General features: G+C 41.0%; 1 protein-coding gene across 1 annotated transcript in view; it reads right to left on the bottom strand.

Moving 5' to 3' along the window:
* Positions 1-3,401: 3,401 nt before the first annotated feature.
* Positions 3,402-19,381, bottom strand: part of SCN11A (sodium voltage-gated channel alpha subunit 11) — a 107,907-nt gene continuing 91,927 nt past the window's right edge. Inside the window, exons 26-27 of the mRNA XM_035278128.3 lie at positions 8,254-8,524; positions 3,402-4,954 (exon numbers count right to left, since the gene is read on the bottom strand). Of these exons, the coding sequence (XP_035134019.3) occupies positions 3,924-4,954; positions 8,254-8,524 (1,302 nt within the window). The 3' untranslated portion in view covers positions 3,402-3,923. The remainder of the gene's footprint in view (positions 4,955-8,253; positions 8,525-19,381) is intronic.

Raw genomic sequence — 19,381 nt, forward strand, 5'->3', positions numbered from 1 at the left:
AGGCAACAAGCAGTCTGGGACCAGTGGCTTCCCCATCTTGAGCAGGAGGAGCTATACAGGATTTCAGCTCCCCCAGGGCATTGGGTGTTAGTAACTAACTGATATTCCAATCTGCTCCCTGGAATAGCTGGCTCCCTGGCCCAGTTGTTTATGAGGCAAGTTCTCATCTTCATCCTATCAAAAGGTAGAGCAATGAGGGGTGGGATTCTATCCCTTCTGCACGCTGTTTGGTGGAAGGGATGAAAAGGTGGGACTGCGTATCTCATCTTGTTGACTGAATTTCTCCAGTGAAGCCTGCTCTGTTCCTGCATTACATGTCATGGTATTTACTGTCACCTACCCCATATTCTTCTCTGAACTGTCTCACTCCTCTTCACTTCCATTCCCTGAAAACATATCCCCAGGGCAAGTCCCCTGCCTGCTTCTAGGGCTGGGTAGACTCTCTCTCCCACGATGTCATCTGCTCCTGGGGTTTCAGTCATCACCTTTGCACCAAAGCCTCCTGTCCACACCTTGTTCTCAAGTTCAAGTCTTGGCTGGGCATTGTCAGTTGGACCTGACATCTTAAATCTTCAAAATATTTAAAATTGAATTAATTTTTAGATTCTCTTCCTCATTAGCCATTAAAACAAGGAAACAACAACAATTTTTAAAAACCCCAAACCCTGGCTCCTCCTCTGCTGTTAACTTGGGACCCTTTACTGTCCTCTATCTTGTCCTCTCTCATGGTCAGGCAGCTGGCACAAGCATCCTGGAATCACACTGCATTGTCCTCACCTTCCTGGCTCAGTGACTCTTCCCCATGAGGATCAGATCTTGTTTTTCTCCACACTGTCCAGTTATTTTTCTTCCCTGCTCAAAACCTTTAATGCCTTCTTATTATCTAAACATGCTAGAACTCCTCACTCTGGCATTTGAGGCTGTCCACAAATGTCTGTGTCTAAGATTCAGTTGCTGCTGCCCCACTCCCTATACTCTATGTCCAGTCAATTGGGTAACTCATACTTCCTCGCACTTTCTAGCTGCCATCAAGGTACCTGTGCTATCTCCTCCACTTCAGACACCCTCCAAAACCAGGTTCACCTGTCAAAATCCTACACATCTGTGAAGCGCATCCAACTCAGATGCATCTCTCTCATAAAGCCTTTCTGTGAGCTTGTTCATTCACGTCCTCAGAGCAGAGGCATGTCTCTGGTTTATGGCACTTGCTATGTTAGATTGCATTATCATCGCATGAACACTCATCTAATTCTCCTGCCAAAGAGCAAATACGCTCCTGAGATTAAAGGCCATTGGTTAGAAGCAGTTCACACCCAATACACTGCATTCATCCTTGGCATATATCTGCCAGTAGAATTGCATGGGGGCTGATTTACTGGGAGAAAAGAAAACCCAGAGAATAAGGGACTGGCTTGGAGGGCTGTTTGCAGTGGAAAATCGGTATGTCCCAGGAAAACAGAGCTCACACCAACATCTCTGCCTCCTGTGGGTGTCCTGGATCCTCACACAATGAGCACTATCTCTAGGGATATTACTATGAGCTTTCTATCACTCATCCAGGGTTTAGATAATTCACCATATCCTGCCTGGGCGCTTCTCCCTTCAACCCTGTGGCTTTCTAAGTGCCAGGCCTGCGTACAGATGATGTGCAGCTCTCTCTGAAAGAACATGTTGGACATCTGCTGCCATCTAGTGAAGGTAGAGTGGTCCACCCTCTTGCTACAGCTAAGCAGATCTTGATCTCTCCCTAGGAGGTGGCCCCAGGAAACCAGCCCTGGTTAAACAGAAGCATGTCAGGGTAGACAGGAGGAAGGCAAAGCTTCTTTTATTGTTACTTTTATTTTGTTCCACATGTTCTGAGAGTAAAGCTCCTGTGCAGAACATGTCACATTCAAGCTTCTGCATGGGAGTCTGGAGTGGGCAAGACCATTTCCTTCCAGATCCTCCCCTACCTCTAGCCAAAAGGTACCCTTCCTGGAAAGATGACCAGCCATCCTTTTTATTTTATTTTTCCAAAAACTTGATAGGCAATCTATAAAACACCGAAAGTTCATAATCAGAGGCTTCTTTTAAGGAAGCCATAGGTTATTCCCAGTGCTTTGAGAATGTGGCCACGACTTTATAACAAATGATTTCCACGAGGCCCTCCCAGTCCTGCACCCAGCCCTGGTAGCCCATCTCAAAGGTTCCCTGGCCCTGAGCCCACCCACTTCCCCTTTCCAGCATGGGACACACGCTCAGGCTCCACCAGGTGTGTGATTGGATGCCAGTCACCCCACCTCTCTGAGATTCAGTTTTCTGCTTATTAAATGTGGCATACCTTCCTTATTGGGTTGGTATAAGTACAAATGAGATCATTCATGACAAATGTGTAGCCAGTGACTGGTGCACAGCAACCACTAAATAAATATTAGATAATGATATTATCACTATTTTTACCAATGCTTCAAAGCACAAGGCTACCTACAAAACCCAGGCCCTTGAAATGAACACATCAAGTCATGGTAAGATCTTACACACTGAAAATCATCACCTCTCAGCCCACCACAGGATCCAGTGCTGCCCTTCCCTCTGCTGAGCAGTGTGGGGCAGGTCCAAGGCTCCGACCTCAGACTCCAGGCTGATGACAGACACATCAGCTCTTCTCACCTGTCTGAGATATAGGGTTCCTGGGCTATTTCTGTGATGTTTTCCTCCACGCCTCAGTGATCACAACGTAGTTATTTCTCTGTTGTTCAGCCTTTTGGGGGCCTGAAAGCCTAATGCCTGTTTGACCTCTTGGCGTTTCCAGTTTTTAGAGAAGTCCTAGGCTACTCCTGCTCCCAAGCCCTTTTGATCAGTCTAGGTGTTTCTTTGAAACAAGACAATCAGCCAAAGCTGTGTGTAAGGCTCATGAAATGGCTAAGATCACTGGTTACGCTGTATGTCCATGGATCTCCCACCCTGTGCCCCAGGTGCTGCTTAGAGGATGTTCTCTCTGCCCAAGATGCCTGCTACAAATATTTTAACCCGCCAAGTGGGGCTCTCTTATCGGTTTCAGCAAGTGATGTGCTGCAGTCAGCTTGAGTCAGCTCTCAAGAACTTATTTCGAGCATCTCTTCTCAACTCCACGTCCAGTAACATCATGTTGATAGCTTTAAATCAGCCATGATGGGACAGCGCACACCACAGAGATTAGTGAATGTTACAAAGCATGGCTTTCCTCTTTCCTGAAGAGACGGTTGTTAAACACTTGTCAGATACAGCACTGGCTCTAGTCTTTAATTGCAAGCAAAGCACCCCATTTAAACCACTACACATATAACCACAGAACAGAGGAAAGTATTAGTGTACTATCTGAAAGAAACACAAACAGAAAGTTTCATTTATTTATTGTAAATAAATAAGAGACTGTAGTTTGTGAAAGGGTAATAATTGATAGGTCAAGATTGTCCATTTAGGTTTGAAACAACTCAAAACAATTAATGTTAGTAAAAAATATCTGCAATAAGCTATTCATTTATTGGCAGGTTTTGAAGTTTCACTTATCATGCAAAAGAGCTACATGTGATAAACCACATACTTACATTGGGGAAACATCAAACAAAAGTAATGTAACTAGAAACATATAGAAAACACACCTTAAAATTGTAACGTGTTTTCTGTTTCTTATTCTTTTGTTTAGATATAATTTGAACTGTATTTCAATCCTAACATGAGTATATTCTTCCTTATTAAAATATAACCAGTGGTTAACTGTCAGGCAACTCTGTAAGTATCATTTAAAATGAAATTGAAATATCACTTCTTTTAGCCAGAAAAAAGAAACAGAATGGATAATTTAGTGAATCCACTCCCTGTTTATACACTGAGCTGCCAACCCCTGGAGCTCAGAGGCTGGAGGCAAGGCTGTGAGGCTGTGAGGTAGGGGTGCAGATGAGGGTTCAGTCACAGTGGACCTTGCCCTTGGCTACCCCAGAGCTGGACAAGTCTCCATTGCAAAGAGTCTGAAGTGATGAATGAGGCCTGTTTTCCAAGTCACCCTTGGTCGCCTTCATCATGTACTTTCGAAAGGCCTTTTGAATAACAGCAGCACATCTTTCTTCTTCCTTTCTCTTGGTGGTGGTGACTATGGGTTCATACAACTTCTTGAAAGGATTGGCTTCCATAAACTTCTCTTCCATCATTGTTTTCATGCTATCCAAGCCATCAGAGCCACCGAGTACATTAGTGGTGAAAGCGAAAAGAATATCCAGGCAGTGGAGGCGATCTCCACTCACCATGGGCAAGTCCATTACTAGAAATTGGTATTTATTTGGCTTTGCCACACGCAAAGGCTCAGGCAAGGCATCAGCAAAATCAGAAAGGGCAGAATATTTGATAAATTGTGTTGCTTCTGGGTCAAACTTTTCCCACACTTCATAGAATATGTCAAAGTCATCTTCACCCAAAGGGTCCTCACTTTCTTCAGTGGCTGTATTGAAGTTCTCTAAAATCACAGCAATGTACATATTGACAACAATGAGAAAGGAGATGATGATGTAACTGACAAAATAGGATGTGGCTATGCCAGGGAGGTGGCAGTTTTCTGAGGAGGAGTTACATGATTCTTTTGATCGCAGCATGGGGCTGAGCAGGGCATCCCAACCTGCCGATGTGGTGATCTGGAAGAGACAGAGCATGCTGCTGGCAAAAGTTTGGAAGTTGAATATATCATCAATTCCAGACTCTGGATTTACTTTGGAAAACCAGTTCATACCCAAAATGGCATAGATAAACATAACCAGAAAGAGTAGAAGACCAATGTTGAACAGAGAAGGAAGCGACATCATCAGAGCAAAGAGGAGAGTCCTGATCCCTCGTGCAGCCCGGACAAGTCTCAGGATTCGGCCGATCCGAGCCAAGCGGACGATTCTGAAGAGTGTTGGAGGGAAAGGAATGTGGTCCTGCTTTGCCAAGATAGAAACAATTGTACCTCAGGAGAAGGAGAAAAGTCAGTAAGTTTCCAGCAGGCACATTGGTTTCAGATCTAGCCTGTCTCCTGCTTCAGAATCCTACGGGGCTAACTTTTTATCAATTAGCTCATGTACAAAACTAAGACCTTCTTTTACCAGTATCAGGGAAAATACCTATCTGTGTCTTAACTTGGAAGACAGTTTCCAAGGGGCCTACAATTTTAGATGGGACTTTAGATGGGATAGAATGTTTGAAATATTAAAGACAACTAAGGAAAGGAATGCAGTTTATGAAAGGCTATTTTGTGAATTATGTACTTGAAGTGGTATCTATGCTGGGTTTTTAAAAGCCACTCAGGATGTAACAAATACAACCAACAGGTTTCCATATGTATTGAATGTATAGACTGTAAAACAGATAAACTACAGCTTGAGTCTTTTGGACTAGAGCGCAAGGGGAGATTTCTACTACAGAAGGTTGCCTTGAGTCTGAGCTGCCAGTGGAAACTGTAGAATCCCCAATCCAAAGGTCCCTAAAAGGTACAGTCCTTATTTGTACAGAAGAATTTAAATACAGACCTGCTACAGGTGAGGACAGCTTATCCGCTGAAAGAGCCACAACGTTTGTATGGCTAGAGGGAAAAGGCAGCAGTGGAACGCTCACCTTTAGGCTGAAGCTGCCTATGGATCTTACATATTTGTCATGCTCATTCCAAGGACCTCTGAAATCCAAACTCAATAAGCTCAAGGGAAAAAATTTGGAGATACCTTCTCTGTTGCTGCAGATACCCCATAAGTGGCATTTCGGAGGTCTGGTCAAACAGCTGAATATTTAACCTAAAATATCACCCTGTTCTTCCATTGCCTGTTCTGCAGACAAGTGATACAAGGATTTAAGACAATTCACATTTTGGCCCAAATATTATAGAATGGCTGGAACATGCTTGCCTTGTGTAGACATGGCCTTGTTCTTGCTTTTGAGTGCCCGTGACCCCTAATGACGTTGAGTGTCCTTTAAGGTCATTAGGGGTTCATCAGGGGTCATGGGCAGCAGAATGCTTCTGCTGTCACCTAATGACTAAAGAGAACTAGTTGATGATATACTTCACTGACTACCCAGCTGCGCCGAAGAAGTTTAATTCATACATTAATTGGGAAGTCAACCCTGGAAAGATGTGAAATTTATTAAGTGCCAATTCAGCAACAACTGGGGGAGGCCCATCATTTAAGATCTACCTCCTCCATGCATATTTCTTGGGCTAATCAAGCCCACAGTAATCTGTTCTTTCCCTGAGCTCATTTCTTCTTTGTACCATGTGATTTGATGTTCGATTAATTTCCCTGTCTTTTTCTGGCACTTTAAGGTGAGTAAGCCTTCATACCCCAACTACATTATTAACTCCTAGAGATTCACTTCCACTCACATTCATTTTGCATTTCTCCAGAAACTTATGTAGGAGCTTGGAAAAGTATTGAGACTAAGTGTTGGACAGCAGACATATTGGCCAAAGTATATAAAACTCTGTCCACACTAGTGAGTAGGATTAATATATGGATTAATCCTACTGCTGAATATGATTTGGTTTAATATGTGGATTCCCTCATCCACTGGAGCAAATGCCATACAGCATGTATAACTACAATTGCCCAGCAGCTGTTCGAAGAATGAAAGTCAGAAACATTTCCACAAACGGCACGATGCCTGGCACTGCATGGAAGGAGCTGTGGAATAAATGAGCTGCTCTTTACCTATCAGAGGAAGGGCTCTTTGAGTTTTTAGAAGGCCTGCCTCATACATCCTAACACCATTTTCTAGATTTTTCTTTTTTTTGCTGCTGTCAATTTCGCCAGGACTTGTGATTGGAATTGATTAATAAAAATTAAAGGTCTACTTAACTGTAAAACTATGTAAGAATCTACGGCTAAACTTTATCTACATTAACGTCATGGCGTATAAACCAAAACATGCTGAACTGTAGCGTATTTGCTGTTCTCGGAAACATCTGCACTGCTACAGTAGCATGAGGGACCAAAACATCTTGATCCAATACACTTGTTGGATGCATTCTCTCTGAGATTGCACAAAAGCTTCCGCTTGGAAAATCAGTTTTCCTTGTCTTCATTGCTTTTTGAACTATCACAAGGGCTCCTGGACAGTTTTACATAATTATAAAAAGTCAAATTAATGGTTTAGTTAAAACCAAACTTCAAAAACTCAGAGTAAGCAATTGTTATTCAGCCACAAAGAATTTAATTTTAAAGTTGATGTGTGTATGTGTGTGTTTTATAACAAGGTACATGGAACAACCTTCTTTCTTTTGTATTCTTTTTTTTTTTTTTTTTTGAGATGGAGTTTCGCTCTTGTTACCCAGGCTGGAGTGCAATGGCGCGATCTCGGCTCACCGCAACCTCTGCCTTCTGGGTTCAGGCAATTCTCCTGCCTCAGCCTCCTTAGTAGCTGGGATTACAGGCATGGGCCACCATGCCCAGCTAATTTTTTGTATGTTTAGTAGAGACAGGGTTTCACCATGTTGACCAGGTTGGTCTCGATCTCTTGACCTCGTGATCCACCCGCCTCGGCCTCCCAAAGTGCTGGGATTACAGGTGTGAGCCACTGCGTCCAGCCTCTTTTATATTCTTTTATAAACCTTTTAGTTAACCCTGTCTGTGATTAGAGACTGAGGCTGGGTGGTAAACAGGGTCAAAGCATCTGAGACAAGCATAGTTCACACTGTGGTTTAAGTTAACATGGGAAATAGAATAGAGAAAAAAAAAAAAAGCTTTGATTGTCTGAATGCTTTACTCTTGGAAACCCAATATAGAGTAGGCCATGAGGCCTTGTATAGGGTTGAGGGAGGGTACAGCCATGCCACAGGATCACAGTAATTGTGATCTGGTATCCATGTGGATTTTGAACAAAGGAAAAACATGGGCAGTAAATCCTTAAAACTTTAAAATGCTCATAGAGCTTATCATCGCACAGGAAAGGTAGAACTTTGACTCAATTATCTGAATAAATCAGGTTACCACCACAAAAACTTCTGAGTCGTTTTAATTTTGTCTAGGTCCATTGAATACATTGTCTGCATAATTATTTAACTCTATGTCAATTATGTAGCAAGTTAAGGGAATGGAAAGTACTCTGTCCCCTACCAACTTCCCAGTGCAGAACGGCATTCGCGCCGTGTGTATTCTGTCAGAAACCATACTAGGCCTAAGTTTCTGCTTTGTCGATAGTTTGAACAAGCTTCAAAAAATGTTAAGATTTACAAATTTACTTCTGGCTCTTAAAGCCCCTCTGACTGCTGATTGTACTTACTAACAATAGAAAGAACCACGACCACACAATCAAATAAATTCCAGCCATTGGTGAAGTAGTGTTGCCTCAGAGCAAATATTTTGATGAGACATTCTACTGTAAAGACGGCCACAAAGGTCCAGTTGAGACGGTCAAGGGCGGACTCCGTAGCTCTGAGCTGGTTGTACGATTCAGCCATCATGGTGATCATGTTTAGGATGATGAGGATGATGATGACGATATCAAAGATCTGACTCGTGACTATGTCAAACACGAGACCTTGACATTTGTTCTGAGGAAAAAAGAAATTGTAGATCATGTTGAATGCAAGATTAAAATTACATGCATTAAAAAAGAACATAAATACAACAGAATTTGTTTTTTCCTTCAATTAAAGCAGTTCCTTGAAAAATACACAGACTCTTTTCAAAGGGCAAGAAATTCTTATAAATTCCCAGTGTTGCCTCCTATCTTTTCATTCAAATGTAATTAGTAACTGGTTTTAAGTGCTTAGGCTTATAGCATGAATTCCATGTTAAAACAAAAAATATTAAAAAGTCTTAGTAACAACATAACTTTGATGGATTGATGATGTTGCTTTGCTGAAATAAAACAGTATGTGTTGGATTCAGTAACAAAAAGATGAATCTTGGTTTCTATATTTTATCTCTTTCTGTACTTTTACTTCAACAATATTCATGCAGAGAATACCTGCTCACATAGGTATGTTGGACAAAATAGAATTAATATCTTTAACGCTCCATTTGCCAATTCACAATAATCAGAACTTAACCACAATTCTGCATTCAAATAATTTTTCAATGCCAACTTTAAAATTCTTGTTCACTTGAAGATAAAGCTAATAAATGAGATTATAATCCAAGAATTACTAAAACTCTATGCAGAAAAAAGTGATTATAACTGAGGGTAAATTCACACGTGGTTTCTATGTAGATGTTCATACTGCCCACAAATGAGTATATGCTGATTGTTCTGGCACAGGTTCTAACTCAAGTTTGCATGCCAAATTACCATATGCAGTGAAATTACTCAACTATTCCATGATTTTCTTGAATACAACTGCTGTGAAGCACTACTTTGTTCTTTACTTAGTGGAAATATTCCTAAACACAAACTCAGAAACTGAAATTTTATAGCATTCTTGACTATACAATGGTCACTTTACCATCTGTGCACATATTATTTTACATTACATCATCATCTAATCAAAGTGGCATACACTATTATCTTTAGAGAACTCATACATCCCTAAGAATACATCTTTAGACACCCTAGGGATCTGCTGTGTAATCCAGGCAAAGATGATGTTGGTTTGTGGTGGTGACGGCAGAGAAAGATAAAAGCATATAGGTTTAAGAGCTAATGTGAGTTGGAAGCAAGAACAGTCAGAGAATTTGAATCTAGTGGGCTTTGAGAAAGTTAAGGCTGAGGCTATAGTTTCTGGCTGACGAAACTATTTTACCAGACAGAGAACAGAGGATGAGGAATATTACAGGGAGATGATGAGATCTGACCTGAGCATGTTGAGTTGAGGTGCCAGTGGGGCATCCAAGGGTCATCCAATGGGCAGGTAGAAGTATAGGTTTGGAGCTCAGGTATAGAAGCTAGAATACAGATGGCATTAATACTGATATGAATTAAAACCATGGGAGTGAATGATATCACTCAGGGAGAACAAGGGCAATGAGAGGAAGTGGGGTAGGGACAACATTGGAGGGCACTATCTTTCAGTTGTGACTTTAAAACGATGTGCTGGGAGCTCCTAGGCTTTTACCAAAGAGACTGGAGAACACACTAGAAAATCAAGTGCCTTTCCTATTTCAGCATAAATTTGGGAATTCAGAAAGGAGCTGAAGAAAAGACTCTTTCAAGGGTGCACTCCAGGGAAGTGAAATGAAGAGCAAAAAGAAGTATGAGGAAGGGTGGTTATCAGTTTTATAGTTAACTCTAACATCTAGACAGATAGAGGAGGTTGAGAGCATAAATGACCTGAAGTGTTGGATGATCAAAAAGCATTCTGTCACTTCAGAATGTATAGTGACTCCTATACCTCAGTATGAATTTTAAACCAAGAAATGAAACCACCCTGCTTAGATGCTTCAGGAAAAACCAGAAATGATTCCAAACCCTTTGTTCTATCACTGGAACTGAAACGCATCAATGCTCAGGCTAAAACAGCTATGTTTTCCTCCCATGCAGTTGCTATTCATTCGTTTCAAAGGTCAAAAGCTAATATTTGAGTTTTTGAGATGGAAAAAAAATCTCTGGGGAGATAAAGTTGTGGGTCAATGGTTAACTGTTGATTTGAGGTCTAAGCCCAGACTCAGGGACTTCTGGTGATATGATGTTGGATTTGTCTCATGCAACACTACTCTCTGGAATATAGAACTCAAGATAAACGTGCAGTGTTAACTGGTGAGATTGTATTTGATTACCAGAATTGTTCATTGAGGGCTTGAATGGTGAAGTGTAGCTACACAGGGAGAGCTGTGACTTTGCACCCACTCCTAGATATGCCGTGTGATAGACATGCTATAAAAGATGGTTAAGGGAAGGAGGTGACAGCTTTCCTATGCTACAGCAGCCATCCCCTTTCAGTCTGTCTCTTGCAGCATAGCATGCTCTGAGCAGCGCACCTGTGTTGTTGCAACTTCTTTTTGGCTGTGTGCCGCATTGCTTGAAATAAACTGGTAAATATGTGGGAGCATATTGTGTCTTGTGAGTCTTTTAGTTCATTCCAAACCCCAGACTGACTGGTGATGAGTCGGTGGTTGTATAGCATGCATATGCAAACAAAAATTCTCTTTTTTGCTGTTGACTTCAGTTCAAATAAGAACTTTAAAGTGAAATTCATACTGGAAAGTGAAATTCGTAGGAAGAATCAATGGCATGAAAATGGCCATACTGCCCAAAGTAATTTATAGATTCAATGCTATCCCCGTCAAGCTACCATTTACCTTCTTCACTTGGTTTCTTGTTTTTTTCTTTGAAAAACCCACCTTAAACTTCATATGGAACCAAAAAAGACTGCATAGCCAAGACAATCCTAAGCAAAAAGAACAAAGCCAGAGGCTTCACACTACCTCACTTCAAACTATACTACGAGGCTACATTAATCAAAACTGCATGGTACTGGTACCAAAACAGAGATATAGACCAATGGAACAGACCAGAGGCCTTGGAAGTAATGCCACACATCTACAACCATCTGATCTTTGACAAATGTGACAAAAATAAGCCATGGGGAAAGGATTCCCTGTTTAATAAATGTTGTTGGGAAAACTGGCTAGCCATATGCAGAAAGCAGAAACTGGACCCCTTCCTGACACCTTACACAAAAATTAAGTCCAGATGGATTAAAGATTTAAACATAAGACCTAACACCATAAAAACTCTAAAAGAAAACTTAGGCAACACCATTCAGGACATAGGCATAAGCAAGGACTTCATAACTAAAACACCAAAAGCAATGGCAACAAAAGCCAAAATAGACAAATGGGAGATAATTAAACTTAAGAGCTTCTGGAAAGCAAAAGAAATAGTCATTAGAGTAAACTGACAACCAACAGAATGAGAAAATTTTTTTGCAAGCTACCCATCTGACAAAGGGCTAATATCCAGAATTTACAAAGAACTAAAGCAGATTTACAAGGAAAAAAAAAAAACCCAACACCATCAAAAAGTGGGCCAAGGATATGAACAGACACTTTTCAAAAGAAGACATTTATGCAGCCAACAAACATACAAAAAATGTTCCTCATCACTGGTCATTAGAGAAACGCAAATCAAAACCACATTGAGATACCATCTCATGCCAGTTAGAATGGCAATCATTAAAAAATCTGGAGACAACCGATGCTGGAGAGGATGTGGAGAAATAGGAACACTTTTATGCTGCTTGTGGGAGTGTAAATTAGTTCAACCATTGTGGAAGACAGTGTGGCAATTCCTCAAGGATCTAGAAATAGAAATTCCATTTGACCCAGCAATCCCATTACTAGGTATATACACAAAGGATTATAAATCATTCTATTATAAAGACACATGCACATGTATCTTCACTGTGGCACTGTTTACAATAATAAAGACCTGGAACCAACCCAAATGCCCATAATGAATAAAGAAAATGTGGCACATATACACCATGGAATACTATGCAGCCATAAAAAAGGATGAGTTCATGTCCTTTGTAGGGCCATGGATGAATCTGGAAACCATCATTCTCAGCAAACTGACATAAGAACAGAAAACCAAACACTGTATGTTCTTACTCATAGGTGGGTGTTGAAAAATGAGAACACATGGACACAGGGAGGGGAACATCACACACTGGGGTCTGTTCGGGGGTGAGATGCTAGGAGAGGGATAGCAAGGGGTGAGGAGGTTAGGAAGGCATAACACTGGGAGAAATGCCTGATGTAGGTGATGGGGGGATAGAGGCAGCAAACTACCATGGCATGTGTATATCTTGCAACAATCCTGCAAGATCTGCACATGTACCCCAGAACTTAAAGCATAATAAAAGGATAAAGCTAGGTGGAATTTAGGGAAACTGAAGTTCCATAAACTGTTGGCAGATTAAATCTCTCCAAATATAATTTTATCATTAACCCTGTGGTCAAAAATCTCTCACTATATAAAAAATAAATTCTAAATATTTGCCCCTGACATTCATTGACCTTTTTAGTGCATCACAAATATTTTATCTTAGTATGATGACTCTGGTTGTGCCTTAAAACACATTTATTATTTAATAAATAATTACTGAGAACATGCTTTATGCCTGGCTCTATTCTGAGTGCCAAGAATAGCAGTAGGTGAACTGCATTGATCATTTGGGATCTTATGTTCAAATGGAAATCTCCAAATTATCTACATGCTTCAGATTGCAAGCCCCTCTATCTTACTGCTTCCCCTGACTTTTCAGCTTCCACTGACCTGCTCTGCTTTGGAGCTTTCGAACTCACTTGTCAGAGCTACCCACTGTTGTGCCTATTGTACTACTTTATCATCTAATGTTGTCAAGTGTGTATACAACATCTCAGCTCCTCAATGAGACTGCGAGCGGCAGCCCTAGATGCTGCTTCTGTCTTGCCCCATAGTACCTGATAAAGCAGGATGCATAGAGAGCAGGGATCAGCAAACAATGGCAGATAGGACAAATCCAGCCACTTATCTGTTCTTATACAGCCCATGAGCTCAGAATGGGTTTTACATGTTTAAATGTTTGGTGGAAAAAAAAATCGAAAGAAGAATAAAATTTTGTGACATATGATAATTATATAAAATCCAAACTTCCATGTCCTTAAATAAAGTTACATTGGAATATAGGCATGCTCATTTGTTTTATATTGTCTATGGCTGCTCTTGTGCCACAATGGCAGAGCTGAGTAGTATGACAGAGACATATAGCCAGCAAAGACTAAAATATTTACTATCTGGGCCTTTAAGGAAGTCTGTCAATCCCTGAGATATAAAGTTTATCATAAATACTTGTAAAGTGGAGTGAGCATGCATGACCTTAACCTCACACTAACAAAAACTGGTAGAAAGTATTGCAAATACATTTTAAACTGGCCAAAATGGGAAAAAAGCAAAAACAGGAAGATGGCAGATAGGAGGCAGGGCTAACGTGCATCTTCCATTTGGATGAACAGAACGGTGTGTGGAGACTCACACTGTGGACTTTTGCTTCAAGTACCACCGCAGCAACGTAACAGGAAAGCCAAAAGAAGTCACAGATCCTTTGAAAGAAGCGACATCCTGCTGCAGACTACGCAAGACAGGTGAAAAGCTGAGTTCGCGAAGTGTGAGAGGGGCAAAACCTGCCTTCGAACACACATCCCCACTGGGGAATATGAAAACCCAGATCATGAGAGAAGGATTTAACCTTACCTAGAGCTGAAAAGAATTTAGGGAGCTGCATGAAATGTAAAAGTAGAAGCAGCAGCAGCAGGAACCAGGCAGGCACTCCCAGCTTCCAGCTTGAGCCCTGGAATTCCTGACTATATCTCAGAGGGGCCTTCTGGGAAGGCAACCAGCCGAATGAAGGAGGGGCCGTAGGGTGAAAGAAGCTTCCAAGTAGATTTCGTGGTAATTTTGATGGGCACAAACTTCCTTGAGCAGAATCCAGGGGGCAAATGGGAATTGCTGCAGATATGAGTGCAGGAGCTGCTGACATTGTGGGCAGACAGGGAGGGATGTGACCTGAAATCCACGCTTGCTTTCTCAGCAGGGAAGCTCATGGTCTGAGCTCCCTGTGCAGACTGCCTGGATCTAAACTCGGTGCAGTTAGTAGGGCACTGCAGGAGCTAGACCAGCCTCACTGTGTGGGAGCAGGGAGGGACCTTTCACTACTGGCTATCTCCCATTTCCCTGGTGAAGTATACAGCCCAGCAGAGGTAGCCATAATTCTGTCTGGAACATAACCCCATTTGCCTAAGGACCACCTCCTCATCCCCCACAGTGGTTATGGCAAGCTCCACTCAAGGAGAGTCTGTGCTCAGAACCGCCTAACCCTGCCCACTCCTGATGATTTTTCTCTACCTGTCCTGGTAGCCAAACACAAAAGACATAAACTCTTGGGGGTTTTATGGCTCTGCCCATCACCTGAAAAGTCAGAATACTTCCACTGGCCAACTTAGGGCAAACATATATCCCGCTGCTAATCGCTCAGCTGGTGCTCTCTTGAAAGCCCCACCTCCTGGTTGGAGGTCAGCCAACTCAGGACATGACTATGATTCATGAAAGAATAGCCCTGATCCCAGGAAGGAGAAAACAACAGCTAATTCCACTGCCTGCAACATCCTGGTTAACCAGAGGTTCTGTCTGTCCAGGTGACAACTTCACTGCGAGCGTAACCAGCATTCGAGAAAGCCAGTACACTAAATGTATCTACAACCAAGGACTCTCACAGAGTCTACTTCACTCTCTTGCCTCTTCCACTGGAGCAGGTGCTGGTATTCGCAGCTGGGAGACCTGAGATAGATTATGTCACAGGACTCTTTGCAGACATTCCCCGACACCACCCCAAAGCCTGGTACCCTGCCAGGTGGCTAGACCCAAAAGAACAATAACAATTGTGCAGTCTGGCTTTCAGAAAGCCCCATCCCTAGGGGAAGGGGGAGTGCACCACATCAGGGGATCACCCTGTGGGACAAAAGAATCTGAACAGCAGTCCTCAAGTTCCAGATCTTTCCTGGTGGGTAGTTTCTCACAGCAGAAACACAATTGTGGTGTCGGCACAGTAGGATGAGTCTGCACCTCTGCCCCAATGGGTAGGTATCCTCTGTGATCATGAAGGGCATTAGAGAAGGGGTCCTTGCTTTCCCCTGGCACTCCATTGCAGACACAGCTGGGGCTTCCCCCACAAGAACACAGTATGGAGGCAACTATAGACAGCCTGTCAGGAACAATCCTGGGTGAGCGTGGCCCCACAGAAGGAGCACACCCCTGATTCATGCCTGTATGAGAGGCAGAGTCACAATTCCTCCCTACTTGGAACATCAACATTCCTACAGATGAAAAGAGGCACCTGTCTGATCTGAATAGCCAAAACACTGGGACGGGAGTGAGGCTGTCAGGTGAATAGCTTTCCTGCTGACCTGGCAGAGGAGCTGAGGCAGCTTCTACTCTTCATGCTGATAAAACCTCAGCACATCTAATTGAGAGCTCTCCCAGCCATTTTCATTAAGGCTGGGACCTTACCCCACTGTTGAGTATTACATTTACCCACTTGCCGTAGCCACAGGCAGTGCCTACCCAGGGACACCTCCCCTATTGGCCTGAAGCCTGAATCATCAACTCGGTAAATAAAACACTGGGAAAATAAATAAATAAATAAATAAATAAATAAGTTGCGAGACATTCCTGCCATTCCAACCTCATAGGAGACAGTGAACTTGCCTGCACACCAAGACAATAACTACTACAACCAGCGTCAGGGAAAGCCAGTGCACAAAGACTCTCTATAACTAAGGATTTCATATAGAGTCTTTACCGCTACAAACACCAAGAATCAAATTAGGCTAAAATACACATTAAAGTCTCATTCTTAAGAGAGAAAAAATTTTAAATTAAAAAAAGGTCCAATTAAAAATAAATCCAAGAACAATTTTAAATAATAGTCTACCCAAATAAAAAGAAACCAGAAAATAATTCTGTTGATATGACAAAACAGAGTTCTATTTTGAACTTTTCCCCAAAAGTTCACACTAGCTTTCCAGCAATGAATCTAAACCAAGAAAAAATCTCTGACCTTCCAGATAAAGAATTCAAGAGATTGATTATTAAGCTACTCAAGGAGATACCAAGGAAAGGTAAAAACACACTTAAAGAAACTTAAAAAAAACAAGATATGGATTTTTAAAATTCCAGAGAAGTAGATATCATAAAGAAAAATCCACAACTTCTGGAAATGAAAGACACACTTAGGGAAATGCAAAATGCCATGGAAAGTTTCAACGATAGAGTAGGACAAGTAGAAGAACTTTAGAGCTCCAAGACAAGGCTTTTGAATTAAAAGCCAATCAGACAAAGACAAAGGAAAAAGTTTAAAAAATGAGTGAAGCCTCCAAGAAATCTGGGATTACATTAAATGGCTAAACCTAAGAATAACTGGTGTTCCTGAGGAAGAAGAGAAATCTAAAAGTTCAGGAAATGTATTTGAGGGAATAATTGAGGAAGTCTTCCCTGGCTGTGTTAGAGATCTAGACATCCAAATAAGAAAAGCTAATCACAAAAAAGATTATCACCTAGGCACGTAGTCATCAAATTATCTAAGGTCAAGATGAAGGAAAGAATCTTAAGGGCTGTGAGACAAAAGAATTAGATAACCTATAAAGAAAAATCTATCGTATTAACAGTTAACTTCTCAGCAGAAGCCTTACCAGCTGGAAGGAACCGGGGTGCTGCCTTTAGTGCCCTTAAACAACATAATTGTCAGCCAAGAATTTTGTATACAGCAAAACTAAGCTTCATAAATGAACGAGGGATGGTCTTTTTCAGACAAATAAATGCTGAGAGAATTCATCACTACCAAAACAGCACTACAAGAAATGCAAAAAGGAGTTCTAAATTATGAAACAAAACCTTGAAATACACACACACACACACACACACACAAAGGAAAATGAAAAAGAAAAAAAAAGAACCTCCTTAGAGCATAATCCTCACAGGGCCTATAAAACAACAACACAATTTTTAAAAACCCGAAAAAGTAATTTGGGCAAAAACTAACATGATGAATACAACAGTACCTCACATATCAATACCAACATAGAATGTAAATGGACTCAACGATCCATTTAAAAGATACAGAACTATAGAATGGATACAAATCCACAAACCAAGCATTTACTGTCTTCAAGAGACTCACTTAACACATAAGAACTCATATAAACATAAGGTAAAGGGTAGAAAAAAATATTCCATACAAATGGAAATGAAAAGTCAGCAAGTACTTGATATAACAAGTCTGTTATATCAGGCAAAACAGACTTTAAAGTAACAACAGTTAAAAAAGACAAAGAGGGACATTATATAATGCTAAAACGATTAGTCCAACAGGAAAACACCACAATCCTAAATATATATGCACCCATTATGAGCTCCCAAATTCATAAAACAATTACTATCAGGCAACACAATAATAGTGGGAGACGTCAGTACTCCACTGACAGCACTAGACAGATCATCAAGACAGAACTTAAAGAAACAATGGACTTAAACTGTATCCTAGAACAAATGGACTTCACAGACAGTTACAGAACATTTTACCCGACAACTGCAGAATACACATTCTTTTCATCAGCACATGGAGCAGTTTCCAAGATAAACCATATAATAGATCACAAAACAAGTCTTAATAAATCATAATCCCAGCTACTCAGGAGGCTGAGGCAGGAGAATTGCCTGTTCTCAGGAGGCGGAGGTTGCGGTGAGCCAAGATCACACCATCGCACTCCAGCCTGGGTAACAAGAGCAAAACTCCGTCTCAAAAAAAAAAAAAAAGAAAAGAAAAGAAAAGAAAATTAAAATCATACCAAGAATCCTCTCAGACTACAGTGAAATAAAACCAGAAGTTAACTCCAAAAGGAACTTTCAAAACTGTACAAATACATGGATATTAAATAATCTGCTCTTGAATGATCTTTAGGTGAACAATAAAATCAAGAAGGAAATTTAAAAATTCTTTGAGCTGAAAAATAATGACACAACTTATGAAAACCACTGAGATACAGCAAAAGTGGTGGTAAGAGGAAAGTTTTCAGCATTAAATGCCTACATCACCATGTGTGAAAGAGCACTCATAGACAATCTAAAGTCAGACCTCAAGGAACTAGAGAAACAAAAGCAAGCCAAATGCAAACCCAAACCCAGCAGAAGAAAAGAAATAACAAGGATCGGAGAAGAACTAAATGAAATTGAAACAAAAAGCTGATTCTTTGAAAAGATAAAAATGACAGACTATGCATTAGATTAAGCAAGAAAAGCAGAGAGAAGATCCAAATAAGCTCGATTAAAAATGACACAAGAGATATTAAAACTGATCCCACAGAAATACAAAAGATCATTCAAGGCTACTATGAATATATACATGCACAAATTAGAAAATCCAGAGGAAATTGATGAATTCCTGGAAATATGCAACTATCCTAGATTAAATCAAGAAGAAACAGAAACTCTGAACAGACCAATAAAAAGTAGCAAGATTGTAACAGTAATTTTTAAAAATTGCCAACCAAAAAAGTCCAAGACCGGATGGATTAACATCTGAATTCTATCAGACACTTAAAGAAGAATTGGTACCAATCCTACTGATGAAACAGCATTGGCAAAATCATAACTGAGGAAATTGTGACACTGAAAGAGGTCAGACCTAAAGGACTCCATCTTGCTTCTAACCTTTAAGCTGTCCTTATTCATTTCTGGGCGTAGGCTGAACTAACTTACGGAAAGAATCCAGTTCATGGTCTGACTCTGAAACAAAATTGATAACAGATCTTTCCCCAAAAGACCTCTCCTCTTGCCTGGGGACCAGTCTGCCTTTGCAGGACTAATAAATGAGCTACAATTTTAGAAATTAGGGTTTAGGGGTCATGCAGCCTCTGGGCTCCAAGAGTTTGAA

The sequence above is a fragment of the Callithrix jacchus genome, chromosome 17 (assembly GCF_049354715.1).
Source record: "Callithrix jacchus isolate 240 chromosome 17, calJac240_pri, whole genome shotgun sequence".
Taxonomy (NCBI): domain Eukaryota; kingdom Metazoa; phylum Chordata; class Mammalia; order Primates; family Cebidae; genus Callithrix; species Callithrix jacchus.